General features: G+C 52.7%; 1 protein-coding gene across 2 annotated transcripts in view; it reads right to left on the bottom strand.

The window, feature by feature from the left end:
- LOC306756499 (CREB-regulated transcription coactivator 2) overlaps nucleotides 1–16,089 on the bottom strand; it is a gene marked incomplete at its 5' end in the record, with an annotated part of 45,616 nt that overhangs the window by 16,291 nt on the left and 13,236 nt on the right. Inside the window, 4 exons of one of the 2 annotated variants that reach the window (XM_079241241.1) lie at nucleotides 3,265–3,344; nucleotides 3,452–3,478; nucleotides 5,984–6,087; nucleotides 6,899–6,967. In XM_079241241.1, the coding sequence (XP_079097367.1) occupies nucleotides 3,265–3,344; nucleotides 3,452–3,478; nucleotides 5,984–6,087; nucleotides 6,899–6,967 (280 nt within the window). The remainder of the gene's footprint in view (nucleotides 1–3,264; nucleotides 3,345–3,451; nucleotides 3,479–5,983; nucleotides 6,088–6,898; nucleotides 6,968–16,089) is intronic. The other variant, XM_079241242.1, reaches the window with a different exon arrangement.

The raw sequence follows: 16,089 nt of genomic DNA, 5'->3' as shown, positions 1-16,089 counted from the left end.
TATGGTGGGTTGGGTGGATGGACGGATGGATGGTGGATGATGGATGGATGGATGGGTGGATGGATGGATAATTGGGTGGATGGTGGATGGATGGATGGATGGGTGGATGGGTGGATTATTGGGTGGATGGATGGATGGGTGCATGATGGATGGATGGGTGCATGATGGATGGATGGATGGGTGGGTGGATGGATTATTGTGTGGATAGTGGATGGATGGATGGATTATTGTGTGGATAGTGGATGGATGGATGGATTATTGGGTGGATGATGGATGGATGGATGGGTGGAAGGATGGATTATTGGGTGGATGATGAATGGAAGGATGGATGGTGGGTGGATGGGTGGATGGATTATTGGGTGGATGACGGATGGTGGATGATGGATGATGAATGGATGGATTATTGGGTGGATGATGGATGGTGGGTGGGTGGATGGATGGATGGATGATGGATGTATGGATGGATTATTGGTGGATGATGGATGGTGGGTGGATGAATGGATGGGTGGATGGATGGATTATTGGGTGGATGGTGGATGGATGGATTATTGGGTGGATGATGGAAGGATGGATGGGTGGATGGATGGATTATTGGGTGGATGATGGATGAATGGATGATGGATGGATGGATGGGTGGATGGATGGATTATTGGGGGGATGATGGATGGATGGATGGATGGATGGTGGGTGGATGGGTGGATTAATGGGTGGATGGATGGATGGGTGGATGGATGGATTATTGTGTGGATAGTGGATGGATGGATGGATTATTGGGTGGATGATGGATGGATGGATGATGGATGGGTGGATTATTGGGTGGATGGTGGATGGATGGGTGGTTGGATGGATTATTGGGTGGATGATGGATGGATTGATAGATGGGTGGGTGGGTGGATGGATAAGTGCGTGGGTGGATGGATGAGTGGGTTGGTGGATAGGTGGGTGGGTGGATAGATGGGATGGATGGATGGATTATTGGGTGGATGATTGATGAATGGATGGGTGGGTGGATGATGGATGGGTGGATGGATGGATTATTGGGTGGATGATGGATGGATGGATGGATTATTGGGTGGATGATGGATGGATGGATAGGTGGATGATGGATGGGTAGATGGATGGATTATTGGGTGGATGGTGGATGGATGGGTGGTTGGATGGATTATTGGGTGGATGATGGATGGATGGATGGATTATTGGGTGGATGATCGATGGATGGATGGTGGGTGGATGGATGGATGGATGGGTGGATGATGGATGGGTGGATGAATGGATTATTGGGTGGATGATGGATGGATGGATGGATGGACGGTGGGTGGATGATGGATGGATGGATGTATGGGTAGATAGATGGATTATTGTGTGGATAGTGGATGGATGGATTATTGGGTGGATGATGGATGGATGGATGGATGGGTGGATGATGGATGGATGGATGGGTGGGTGGATGGATCGATGGATGGGTGGGTGGGGGGATGGATGGATGAGTGGGTGGGTGGATGGATGGATAGATGGGTGGGTGGATAGATAGATGGATGGGTTGGTGGATAGGTGGGTGGGTGGATAGATGGCTGGGTGGATGATGGATGGATGGATGGATTATTGGGTGGATAGATGGATGGGTTGGTGATGATGGATGGATGGGTGAGTGGATGGATGGATTATTGGGTGGATAGATGGATGGGTGGGTGGGTGGATGGATGGATGGATGGATGGGTGGATGGGTGAGTGGGTGGGTGGATGGATCGATGGATGAGTGGGTGGGTGGGTGGATGGATGGATAGATAGGTGGGTGGATAGATGGATGGATGGATGGATGGGTGGATGGATGGATATAGGTGGGTGGATAGATAGATGGATGGGTTGGTGGATAGATGGCTGGGTGGATGATGGATGGATTATTGGGTGGATAGATGGATGGGTTGGTGATGGATGGATGGGTGGTTGATGGATGGATGGATGGGTGGATGGATGGATTATTGGGTGGATGATAGATGGATGGATGGATGGGTGGATGGGTGGATGATGGATGGATGGGTGGGTGGGGGGATGGATGGATGAGTGGGTGGGTGGATGGATGGATAGATGGGTGGGTGGATAGATAGATGGATGGGTTGGTGGATAGGTGGGAGGGTGGATAGATGGCTGGGTGGATGATGGATGGATGGATGGATGGATTATTGGGTGGATAGATGGATGGGTTGGTGATGATGGATGGATGGGTGAGTGGATGGATGGATGGGTGGGTGGGTGGATGGATGGATGGATGGATGGGTGAGTGGGTGGGTGGATGGATCGATGGATGAGTGGGTGGGTGGGTGGATGGATGGATAGATAGGTGGGTGGATAGATGGATGGATGGATGGATGGGTGGATGGATGGATATAGGTGGGTGGATAGATAGATGGATGGGTTGGTGGATAGATGGCTGGGTGGATGATGGATGGATTATTGGGTGGATAGATGGATGGGTTGGTGATGGATGGATGGGTGGTTGATGGATGGATGGATGGGTGGATGGATGGATTATTGGGTGGATGATAGATGGATGGATTATTGGGTGGATGATAGATGGATGGATGGGTGAATGGATGGTGGGTGGATGATGGATGGATGGAGGGATGGATGGGTGGATGGATGGATTATTGGGTGGATGATGGATGGATGGATGGATGGATTATTGGGCGGATGGATGGATGGATGGATGGGTGGATTATTGGGCGTATGGATGGATAGATGGATGGGTGGGTGGGTGGATGGATAGATGGATGGGTGGATGGATGAGTGGGTGGGTGGGTGGATGGATGGATGGATGGATGGGTGGGTGGATAGATGGATGGGTGGGGGGATAGATAGATGGATGGGTGGGTGGATAGGTGGGTGGGTGGGGGGATAGATAGATGGATGGGTGGGTGGATAGGTGGGTGGGTGGATAGATGGATGGGTTGGTGGGTGGATGGATGGATGGGTTGGTGGGTGGATGGGTGGACAATGGGTGGGTGGATGGGTGGGTATGTGGATAGAGGGATGGGTGAGTGGATGGATTATTGGGTGGATGGATGATGGATGGGTGGGTGGATGGATCATTGGGTGGACTGTGGATGGATGATGGATGGGTGGGTGGATGGATCATTGGGTGGACTGTGGATGGATGATGGATGGGTGGGTGGATGGACTATTGGGTGGACTGTGGATGGATGATGGGTGGATGTCATGGAAGGCGGATGAACCAGGTCCAGGACAGTGGGTGGTGTCTGACTTCACCTTCTTGGTGTCCCAGGGTTTGAGCAGTTTGCCTTCATCCAGGACGTTCTCCTCAATGGGAGGAACCGGATACGGGAATGCTGCGGAACAAGAAGAGGTTCCAGATATTTCTACGGTAACCGATGGGTTCACATAGACAGCAGCATGGAGGAACAGAAGGTAATGATGCAGATTGGGATCAACTCACTTCTTCTGCCGTCCCCATCTCCGAGACCTGCAGGACCAGAGAACAGGTTCGTCATTTTACCCTCCAGTCCGGGTCGGATCTCAGGAGTCCAGACCGGAAACCTGGACCAGGAGTCTCGACTGGAACCTGGACCAGGAGTCCATACCTGAAACCTGGACCAGGAGTCCCGACTGGAACCTGGACCAGGAATCCATACCTGAAACCTGGACCAGGAGTCCCGACCGGAAACTTGGACCAGGAGTCCCGACCGGAAACCTGGACCAGGAGTCCATTCCTGAAACCTGGACCAGGAGTCCCGACCGGAAACCTGGACCAGGAGTCCCGACTGGAACCTGGACTAAGAATCCCGACTGGAACCTGGACCAGGAATCCCGACTGGAAACCTGGACCAGGAGTCCCGACTGGAACCTGGACCAGGAGTCCATTCCTGAGACCAGGACCAGGAGTCCCGACCGGAAACCGGGACCAGGAGTCCCGACTGGAACCTGGACTAAGAATCCCGACTGGAACCTGGACCAGGAATCCCGACTGGAAACCTGGACCAGGAATCCCGACTGGAAACCTGGACCAGGAATCCCGACTGGAAACCTGGACCAGGAGTCCCGACTGGAAACCTGGACCAGGAGTCCCGACTTGAACATGGACCAGGAGTCCCAACTGGAACCTGGACCAGGAGTCCCGACCAGAAACCTGGACCAGGAGTTGTGACTGGAACCTGGACCAGGAGTCCATACCGGAAACCTGGACCAGGAGTCCCGACTGGAACCTGGACCAAGAATCCCGACCGGAAACCTGAACCAGGAGTCCAGACTGGAAACCTGGACCAGGGGTCCCGACCGGAAACCTGGACCAGGAGTCCCGACCGGAAACCTGGACCAGGAGTCCCGACCGGAAACCTGGACCAGGAGTCCCGACTAGAACCTGGACTAAGAATCCCGACTGGAACCTGGACCAGGAGTCCCGACTGGAAACCTGGACCAGGAGTCCATACCTGAAACCTGGACCAGGAGTCCATACCTGAAACCTGGACCAGGAGTCCCGACTGGAAAACCTGAACAAGGAGTCCCGACTGGAACCTGGACTAAGAATCCCGACTGGAACCTGGACCAGGAGTCCCGACTGGAAACCTGGACCAGGAGTCCCGACTGGAAACCTGGACCAGGAGTCCAGACCGGAAACCTGGACCAGGAGTCCCGACCGGAAACCTGGACCAGGAGTCCCGACCGGGAACCTGGACCAGGAGTCCCGACTGGAACCTGGACCAGGAGTCCAGACTGGAAACCTGGACCAGGAGTCCATACCTGAAACCTGGACCAGGAGTCCCGACTGGAACCTGGACCAGGAGTCCCGACTGGAAACCTGGACCAGGAGTCCCGACCGGAAACCTGGACCAGGAGTCCCGACTGGAACCTGGACCAGGAGTCCCGACTGGAACCTGGACCAGGAGTCCAGACTGGAAACCTGGACCAGGAGTCCAGACTGGAAACCTGGACCAGGAGTCCATACCTGAAACCTGGACCAGGAGTCCCGACTGGAAACCTGGACCAGGAGTCCCGACTGGAAACCTGGACCAGGTGTCCCGACTGGAAACCTGGACCAGGAGTCCCGACTGGAAACCTGGACCAGGAGTCCATACCTGAAACCTGGACCAGAAGTCCCGACCGGAAACCTGGACCAGGAGTCCCGACCGGAAACCTGGACCAGGAGTCCCGACTGGAAACCTGGACTAAGAATCCCGACTGGAACCTGGACCAGGAGTCCCGACTGGAACCTGGACCAGGAGTCCCGACTGGAAACCTGGACCAGGTGTCCCGACTGGAAACCTGGACCAGGTGTCCCGACTGGAAACCTGGACCAGGAGTTCCGACTGGAAACCTGGACCAGGAGTCCCGACCGGAAACCTGGACCAGGAGTCCCGACTGGAAACCTGGACTAAGAATCCCGACTGGAACCTGGACCAGGAGTCCCGACTGGAAACCTGGACCAGGAGTCCCGACTGGAACCTGGACCAGGAGTCCAGACCGGAAACCTGGACCAGGAGTCCCGACTGGAACATGGACCAGGAGTCCATACCGGAAACCTGGACCAGGAGTCCCGACTGGAACCTGGACAAGGAGTCCAGACCAGAAACCTGGACCAGGAGTTCTGACTGGAACCTGGACCAGGAGTCCATACCGGAAACCTGGACCAGGAGTCCCGACTGGAGCCTGGACTAAGAATCCCGACCGGAAACCTGGACCAGGAGTCCCGACTGGAGCCTGGACTAAGAATCCCGACTAGAACCTGGACTAAGAATTCCGACTGGAACCTGGACCAGGAATCCCGACTGGAAACCTGGACCAGGAGTCCATACCTGAAACCTGGACCAGGAGTCCCGACTGGAAACCTGGACCAGGAGTCCCGACTGGAGCCTGGACCAGGAGTCCCGACTGGAGCCTGGACCAGGAGTCCAGACCAGGAACCTGGACCAGGAGTCCAGACCACGAGTCTGGAACCTCTCTGGTGGACCATGAGGTGTGTTTGTGGTCTCACCGCAGTGTCTGGCCTGGACGGTGAGGCCGGCCCCTCCCGTGTTGAAGGGGTCTCCGGTGGGGGGGTTCATGGCGCTGGTGTGGAGGGCCGAGTCAGAGTTGGTCCTGGGGGGCCGAGAGACATAGAGAGTGAAAAGCAGATACTGTGAGAGAGACTCGGTCCAACATCCCCACAGAACCGTCCAGAACCGGTCAGAACCGTCTGGAAGCACCTGATCCTCCAGACCTCCTCATCGTCAGCTACGCAGGAGAAGAGAGGAGGAGGAGGAAGAGGAGAACGAGGAGGAGCAGGAGGAAGAGGAGAACGAGGAGGAGAACGAGGAAGAGGAGAACGAGGAGGAGCAGGAGGAAGAGGAGAACGAGGAGGAGAATGAGGAAGAGGAGAACGAGGAGGAACAGGAGGAAGAGGAGAATGAGGAGGAGCAGGAGGAAGAGGAGAACGAGGAGGAGCAGGAGGAAGAGGAGAACGAGGAGGAGCAGGAGGAAGAGGAGAACGAGGAGGAGCAGGAGGAAGAGGAGAACGAGGAGGAGAACGAGGAAGAGGAGAACGAGGAGGAGAATGAGGAAGAGGAGAACGAGGAGGAACAGGAGGAAGAGGAGAATGAGGAGGAGCAGGAGGAAGAGGAGAACGAGGAGGAGCAGGAGGAAGAGGAGAACGAGGAGGAGCAGGAGGAAGAGGAGAACGAGGAGGAGCAGGAGGAAGAGGAGAACGAGGAGGAGCAGGAGGAAGAGGAGAACGAGGAGGAGAACGAGGAAGAGGAGAACGAGGAGGAGAATGAGGAAGAGGAGAACGAGGAGGAACAGGAGGAAGAGGAGAACGAGGAGGAGCAGGAGGAAGAGGAGAACGAGGAGGAGCAGGAGGAAGAAGAGGAGGAGGACCAGGAGGAAGAAGAGGAGCAGGAGGAGGAGGATTCACCTGTTGAGTGCGGTGGTGGGGAGACGGAACGACTGGCTTTTATCTCCGGGGAAGTTTCCAGACCAGTTCCTTTTCGATAAGAACAAAACGTTAATTCCTCCAGAGAGGAAGGAGGGAAGCAGCGGCGAGGGCCAGGAGGGCGAGGAGGAGCAGCAGGAGGAGGAGGAGGGCGAGGAGGAGCAGGAGGGGGAGGAGGAGCAGGAGGGGGAGGAGGGGGAGGAGGAGCGGGAGGGGGAGGAGGGGGAGGAGGGCGAGGAGGAGCGGGAGGGGGAGGAGGGCAAGGAGGAGCGGGAGGGCCAGGAGGGCAAGGAGGAGCAGGAGGGCCAGGAGGAGGAGGAGGGCGAGGAGGAGGAGGGCGAGGAGGAGCAGGAGGGGGAGAAGGGCGAGGAGGAGCGGGAGGAGGGGGAGGAGGAGGAGGAGGAGGGCAAGGAGGAGGGCGAGGAGGAGGAGGAGGGCGAGGAGGAGGAGGAGGGCGAGGAGGAGGGCAAGGAGGAGGGCGAGGAGGAGGAGGAGGAGGGCGAGGAGGAGGAGGAGGGCCAGGAGGAGGGCGAGGAGGGCCAGGAGGGCAAGGAGGAGGGCAAGGAGGAGAGCGAGGAGGGCAAGGAGGAGGAGGGCAAGGAGGAGGAGGGCAAGGAGGAGGGCGAGGAGGGCAAGGAGGAGGAGGGCAAGGAGGAGGGCGAGGAGGAGGAGGGCGAGGAGGAGGGCGAGGAGGAGGAGGGCGAGGAGGAGGAGAAGGGCGAGGAGGGCCAGGAGGAGGGCGAGGGTGAGGAGGAGGGCCAGGAGGAGGGCGAGGGTGAGGAGGAGGGCCAGGAGGAGGGCGAGGGTGAGGAGGAGGGCCAGGAGGAGCAGGAGGAGTGTAGGTGCTAAAAGCCGAGGAAGGAGGACACAAAGTCTCCAGAACTGGCTAGAGCCGGAACCAGAATACTGGACCAGAAGCAGGTCCTAACCAGACATGACCAGAAGCAGGACTTAACCAGACCGGACCAGAAGCAGGTCCTAACCAGACCGGACCAGAAGCAGGTCCTAACCAGACCGGACCAGAAGCAGGACTTAACCAGACCGGACCAGAAGCAGGTCCTAACCAGACCGGACCAGAAGCAGGACTTAACCAGACAGGACCAGAACCAGGACTTAACCAGACAGGACCAGAAGCAGGTCCTAACCAGACAGGACCAGAAGCAGGACTTAACCAGACAGGACCAGAACCAGGACTTAACCAGACAGGACCAGAAGCAGGTCCTAACCAGACAGGACCAGAAGCAGGACTTAACCAGACAGGACCAGAAGCAGGACTTAACCAGACAGGACCAGAACCAGGAGTTAACCAGACAGAACCAGAACCAGGTCCTAACCAGACCAGACCAGCGCCACACCGGACCAGACTGGATCAAACAGGAATCGCCTGGGTCAGCTCAGAACCATACCAAAACCAGCCAGAACCAGCCAAGACCACAGGATGAGACCAAAGGTCAAGCCGGGACCACACCAGAACCGGACCAGAACGAGTCTGGAACAGAAATGACAGGTGGGATTTAGCAGACCAGTTCAAGGTGCAAGTTAGAAGCAGCCGTGGTTCTGTTAGAAGGAAAGGCAGCGGAGAGACCGGATCAGAACCGGAAAGAGAGCAAGAAGGAGCACAATGATGCCAGACGGAGACCGTGGAGCGGGAGGTCACCCGGTGCTGCCTTTGGGTACCAACACCTGGAACTAAACCGGACCAAAACCGGTCCAGATTGTTCCCAACACAGAACAAAACTTTCACCTTTACATGTTTGAGACGGAGCTGGATTACATCCATCACCTGCTATGAGTCACAGAAACAAGTCAGAGTCACGTAAACAAGTCAGAGTCACGGAAACAAGTCAGAGTCACGGAAACAAGTCAGAGTCACGTAAACAAGTCAGAGTCACGTAAACAAGTCAGTCACGTTAAGTCAGAGTCACGTAAACAAGTCAGAGTCATGGAAACAAGTCAGTCACGGAAACAAGTCAGAGTCACGTAAACAAGTCAGAGTCATGGAAACAAGTCAGTCACGGAAACAAGTCAGAGTCACGTAAACAAGTCAGAGTCACGTAAACAAGTCAGTCACGGAAACAAGTCAGTCACGTTAACAAGTCAGAGTCACGGAAACAAGTCAGAGTCACGGAAACAAGTCAGTCACGGAAACAAGTCAGAGTCACGGAAACAAGTCAGAGTCACGGAAACAAGTCAGTCACGGAAACAAGTCAGTCACGGAAACAAGTCAGAGTCACGGAAACAAGTCAGAGTAACAGTAACGGAAACGAGTCACGGAAACGAGTCAGAGTCACGGAAACGAGCCAGAGTCACAGAAACGAGTCAGTCACAGAAACGAGTCAGAGTCACGGAAACAAGTCAGAGTCACGTAAACGAGTCAGAGTCACGGAAACAAGTCAGAGTCACGGAAACAAGTCAGAGTAACAGTAACGGAAACGAGTCACGGAAACAAGTCAGTCACGGAAACAAGTCAGTCACGGAAACAAGCCAGAGTCACAGAAACGAGTCAGAGTCGCGGAAACGAGTATGAGTCACGGAAACGAGTCAAGAGTCACGGAAACGAGCCAGAGTCACGGAAACGTGCCAGAGTCACGGAAACGAGCCAGAGTCACGGAAACGAGTCAGTCACGGAAATGAGTCAGTAACAGTAACGGAAACGAGTCAGTCACAGAAACAAGTCAGAGTCACAGAAACAAGAGTCACGGAAACGAGCCAGAGTCACAGAAATGAGTCAGTCACGGAAACGAGTCAGTCACGAAAACAAGTCAGAGTCACGGAAATGAGTCAAGAGTCACGGAAATGAGTCAAGAGTCACGGAAACGAGTCAGTCACGGAAACGAGTCAGTCACGAAAACAAGTCAGAGTCACGGAAATGAGTCAAGAGTCACGGAAACGAGTCAGTCATGGAAACGAGTCAAGAGTCACGGAAACGAGTCACGGAAACGAGCCAGAGTCACGGAAACGAGTCAGAGTCACGGACACAAGTCAGAGTCAGGGAAATGAGTCAGTCACGGAAACAAGTCAGTCACGGAAACAAGTCAGAGTGACAAAGGAGTCAGAGTGACGTAAAGGAGTCAGTCACGGAAATGAGCCAGAGTCACGGAAACAAGTCAGAGTCACGGAAACGAGTCAGTCACGGAAATGAGTCAGAGTAACAGTAACGGAAACGAGTCACAGACAAGTCAGTCACGGAAACGAGTCAGAGTCACAGAAACAAGTCAGAGTCACGGAAACGAGTCAGTCACAGTAACGGAAACGAGTCAGTCACGGACACAAGTCAGAGTCACAGAAACAAGTCAGTCACGGAAACAAGTCAGTCACAGTAACGGAAACGAGTCAGTCACGGACACAAGTCAGAGTCACGGAAACAAGTCAGAGACACAGAAACAAGTCAGAGTGACGGAAACAAGTAAAAGTCACGGAAACAAGTCAGTCACGGAAACAAGTCAGTCACTGAAACGAGTCAGAGTCACAGTCACGGAAAACGAGTCACAGAAACGAGCCAGAGTCACGGAAACGAGCCAGAGTCACGGAAACGAGCCAGAGTCACGGAAACGAGTCAGAGTCACAGAAACGAGTCAGAGTCACGGAAACAAGTCAGAGTTGCAGAAACGTGTATGAGTCACGGAAACGAGTCAGAGTCACAGTAACGGAAACGAGTCAGTCACAGACACAAGTCAGAGTCACGGAAACAAGTCAGAGTCACAGAAACAAGTCAGAGTCACGGAAACAAGTCAGAGTCACAGAAACAAGTCAGTCACAGAAACAAGTCAGAGTCACGGAAACGAGTCAGAGTCACAGTAACGGAAACGAGTCACAGAAACAAGTCAGAGTCACGGAAACGAGTCAAGAGTCACGGAAACGAGTCAGAGTCACTGAAACGAGTCAGTCACCGAAACAAGTTAGTGTCACGGAAACGAGTCAAGAATCACGGAAATGAGTCAGTCACAGAAACAAGTCAAGAGTCACGGAAACGAGTCGGAGTCACGGAAACGAGTCAGTCACTGAAACGAGTTAGTGTCACGGAAACGAGCCAGAGTCACGGAAACGAGTCAGTCACTGAAACGAGTTAGTGTCACGGAAACGAGCCAGAGTCACGGAAACGAGTCAGAGTCTCGGACAGAAGTCAGAGTGACAGAAAGGAGTCAGTGACGGAAAGGAGTCAGAGTCACGGAGTCAGTCACGGAAACGAGTCACAGTAACAGTAACGGAAACGAGTCAGTCACAGAAACAAGTCAGTCACGGAAACAAGTCAGTCACGGAAACGAGTCAGTCACGGAAACGAGACAGTCACAGTAACGGAAACGAGTCAGTCACGGACACAAGTCAGAGTCACGGAAACAAGAGTCACGGAAACGAGTCAGTCACAGTAACGGAAACGAGTCAGTCACGGACACAAGTCAGTCACGGAAACAAGAGTCACGGAAACGAGTCAGAGTCACAGAAACAAGTAAGAGTCACGGAAACGAGTCAGTCACGGAAACGAGTCAGTCACGGAAACGAGTCAGTCACGGAAACGAGTCAGTCACGGAAACGAGTCAGTCACGGACACAAGTCAGAGTCACAGAAACGAGTCAGAGTCACGGAAACAAGTCAGAGTTGCAGAAACGTGTATGAGTCACGGAAACGAGTCAGAGTCACAGTAACGGAAACGAGTCAGTCACAGACACAAGTCAGAGTCACGGAAACAAGTCAGAGTCACAGAAACAAGTCAGAGTCACGGAAACAAGTCAGAGTCACAGAAACAAGTCAGTCACAGAAACAAGTCAGAGTCACGGAAACGAGTCAGAGTCACAGTAACGGAAACGAGTCACAGAAACAAGTCAGAGTCACGGAAACGAGTCAAGAGTCACGGAAACGAGTCAGAGTCACTGAAACGAGTCAGTCACCGAAACAAGTTAGTGTCACGGAAACGAGTCAAGAATCACGGAAATGAGTCAGTCACAGAAACAAGTCAAGAGTCACGGAAACGAGTCGGAGTCACGGAAACGAGTCAGTCACTGAAACGAGTTAGTGTCACGGAAACGAGCCAGAGTCACGGAAACGAGTCAGAGTGACAGAAAGGAGTCAGTGACGGAAAGGAGTCAGAGTCACGGAGTCAGTCACGGAAACGAGTCACAGTAACAGTAACGGAAACGAGTCAGTCACAGAAACAAGTCAGTCACGGAAACAAGTCAGTCACGGAAACGAGTCAGTCACGGAAACGAGTCAGAGTCACGGAAACGAGACAGTCACAGTAACGGAAACGAGTCAGTCACGGACACAAGTCAGAGTCACGGAAACAAGAGTCACGGAAACGAGTCAGTCACAGTAACGGAAACGAGTCAGTCACGGACACAAGTCAGTCACGGAAACAAGAGTCACGGAAACGAGTCAGAGTCACAGAAACGAGTCAGTCACGGAAACGAGTCAGTCACGGAAACGAGTCAGTCACGGAAACGAGTCAGTCACGGAAACGAGTCAGTCACGGAAACGAGTCAGTCACGGACACAAGTCAGAGTCACAGAAACAAGTCAGAGTCACGGAAACGAGTCAGTCACAGTAACGGAAACGAGTCAGAAACAAGTCAGTCACGGAAACGAGCCAGAGTCACGGAAACGAGTCAGTCACAGAAACGAGTCAGAGTCACGGAAACGAGCCAGAGTCACGGAAACGAGTCAGAGTCACAGAAACGAGTCCATCACAGAAACAAGTCAGAGTCACAGAAACAAGTCAAGAGTCGCAGAAACGAGTCAGAGTCACAGTAACGGAAACGAGTCAGTCACGGACACAAGTCAGAGTCACGGAAACAAGTCAGAGTCACAGAAACAAGTCAGAGTCACGGAAACGGAAACGAGCCAAAGTCACGGAAACGAGTCAGAGTCACAGTAACGGAAATGAGTCAGTCACGGAAACAAGTCAGAGTCACGGAAACAGTATAAGTCACGGAAACAAGTCAGAGTCACAGAAACGAGTCAGAATCACAGTCACGGAAACGAGTCAGAGTCACAGTAACGGAAATGAGTCAGTCACGGACACAAGTCAGAGTCACGGAAACAAGTCAGAGTCGCAGAAACAAGTCAGTCACAGAAACAGTATAAGTCACGGAAACAAGTCAGTCACAGAAACGAGTCAGAATCACAGTCACGGACACAAGTCAGAGTCACAGAAACAAGTCAGAGTCACGGAAACGAGTCAGTCACAGTAACGGAAACGAGTCAGAAACAAGTCAGTCACGGAAACGAGTCAGAGTCACGGAAACGAGCCAGAGTCACGGAAACGAGTCAGTCACAGAAACGAGTCAGTCACAGAAACAAGTCAGAGTCACGGAAACAAGTCAGAGTCGCAGAAACGAGTCAGAGTCACAGTAACGGAAACGAGTCACGGAAACAAGTCAGTCACTGAAACGAGTCAGAGTAACAGTCACGGAAACGAGTCACAGAAACGAGCCAGAGTCACGGAAACGAGCCAGAGTCACGGAAACGAGTCAGAGTCACAGAAACGAGTCCATCACAGAAACAAGTCAGAGTCACAGAAACAAGTCAAGAGTCGCAGAAACGAGTCAGAGTCACAGTAACGGAAACGAGTCAGTCACGGACACAAGTCAGAGTCACGGAAACAAGTCAGAGTCACAGAAACAAGTCAGAGTCACGGAAACGGAAACGAGCCAAAGTCATGGAAACGAGTCAGAGTCACAGTAACGGAAATGAGTCAGTCACGGACACAAGTCAGAGTCACGGAAACAAGTCAGAGTCGCAGAAACAAGTCAGAGTCACAGAAACAGTATAAGTCACGGAAACAAGTCAGAGTCACAGAAACGAGTCAGAATCACAGTCACGGAAACGAGTCAGAGTCACAGTAACGGAAATGAGTCAGTCACGGACACAAGTCAGAGTCACGGAAACAAGTCAGAGTCGCAGAAACAAGTCAGAGTCACAGAAACAGTATAAGTCACGGAAACAAGTCAGAGTCACGGAAATGAGTCAGTCACGGAAACGAGTCGGAGTCACGTAAACGAGTCAGAGTCGCTGAAACAAGTATGAGTCACGGAAACGAGTTAGTGTCACGGAAACGAGTTAGTGTCACGGAAACGAGCCAGAGTCACGGAAACGAGTCAGTCACGGAAACAAGTCAGTCACGGAAACGAGTCAGTCACGGAAACGAGTCAGTCACGGAAACGGAAGCGAGTCAGTCACGGACACAAGTCAGAGTCACGGAAACAAGAGTCACGGAAACGAGTCAGAGTCACAGAAACAAGTAAGAGTCACGGAAACGAGTCAGTCACGGAAACAAGTCAGTCACGGAAACGAGTCAGTCACGGAAACGAGTCAGTCACGGAAACGAGTCAGTCACGGAAACGAGTCAGTCACGGACACAAGTCAGAGTCACAGAAACAAGTCAGAGTCACAGAAACAAGTCAGAGTCACGGAAACGAGTCAGTCACAGTAACGGAAACGAGTCAGTCACGGACACAAGTAAAAGTCACGGAAACGAGTCAGAGGCACAGTAACGGAAACGAGTCACAGAAACAAGTCAGTCACGGAAACGAGTCAGTCACGGAAACGAGTCAGTCGCAGAAACGAGTCAGTCGCAGAAACGAGTCAGTCACAGAAACAAGTCAGAGTCACGGAAACAAGTCAGAGTCGCAGAAACGAGTCAGAGTCACAGTAACGGAAACGAGTCACGGAAACAAGTCAGTCACTGAAACGAGTCAGAGTAACAGTCACGGAAACGAGTCACAGAAACGAGCCAGAGTCACGGAAACGAGCCAGAGTCACGGAAACGAGTCAGAGTCACAGAAACGAGTCCATCACAGAAACAAGTCAGAGTCACAGAAACAAGTCAAGAGTCGCAGAAACGAGTCAGAGTCACAGTAACGGAAACGAGTCAGTCACGGACACAAGTCAGAGTCACGGAAACAAGTCAGAGTCACAGAAACAAGTCAGAGTCACGGAAACGGAAACGAGCCAAAGTCACGGAAACGAGTCAGAGTCACAGTAACGGAAATGAGTCAGTCACGGACACAAGTCAGAGTCACGGAAACAAGTCAGAGTCACAGAAACAAGTCAGAGTCACGGAAACGAGTCAGTCACAGTCACGGAAACGAGTCAGAGTCACAGTAACGGAAATGAGTCAGTCACGGACACAAGTCAGAGTCACGGAAACAAGTCAGAGTCGCAGAAACAAGTCAGTCACAGAAACAGTATAAGTCACGGAAACAAGTCAGTCACAGAAACGAGTCAGAATCACAGTCACGGACACAAGTCAGAGTCACAGAAACAAGTCAGAGTCACGGAAACGAGTCAGTCACAGTAACGGAAACGAGTCAGAAACAAGTCAGTCACGGAAACGAGTCAGAGTCACGGAAACGAGCCAGAGTCACGGAAACGAGTCAGTCACAGAAACGAGTCAGTCACAGAAACAAGTCAGAGTCACGGAAACAAGTCAGAGTCGCAGAAACGAGTCAGAGTCACAGTAACGGAAACGAGTCACGGAAACAAGTCAGTCACTGAAACGAGTCAGAGTAACAGTCACGGAAACGAGTCACAGAAACGAGCCAGAGTCACGGAAACGAGCCAGAGTCACGGAAACGAGTCAGAGTCACAGAAACGAGTCCATCACAGAAACAAGTCAGAGTCACAGAAACAAGTCAAGAGTCGCAGAAACGAGTCAGAGTCACAGTAACGGAAACGAGTCAGTCACGGACACAAGTCAGAGTCACGGAAACAAGTCAGAGTCACAGAAACAAGTCAGAGTCACGGAAACGGAAACGAGCCAAAGTCACGGAAACGAGTCAGAGTCACAGTAACGGAAATGAGTCAGTCACGGACACAAGTCAGAGTCACGGAAACAAGTCAGAGTCGCAGAAACAAGTCAGAGTCACAGAAACAGTATAAGTCACGGAAACAAGTCAGAGTCACAGAAACGAGTCAGAATCACAGTCACGGAAACGAGTCAGAGTCACAGTAACGGAAATGAGTCAGTCACGGACACAAGTCAGAGTCACGGAAACAAGTCAGAGTCGCAGAAACAAGTCAGAGTCACAGAAACAGTATAAGTCACGGAAACAAGTCAGAGTCACGGAAATGAGTCAGTCACGGAAACGAGTCGGAGTCACGTAAACGAGTCAGAGTCGCTGAAACAAGTATGAGTCACGGAAACGAGTTAGTGTCACGGAAACGAGCCAGAGTCACGGA

Source organism: Telmatherina bonti, assembly GCF_933228915.1.
Source record: "Telmatherina bonti genome assembly, chromosome: 5".
NCBI lineage: Eukaryota > Metazoa > Chordata > Actinopteri > Atheriniformes > Telmatherinidae > Telmatherina > Telmatherina bonti.
Note: the sequence above shows the minus strand (reverse complement) of the source record. Positions and strands in the feature narration are given on the sequence as shown.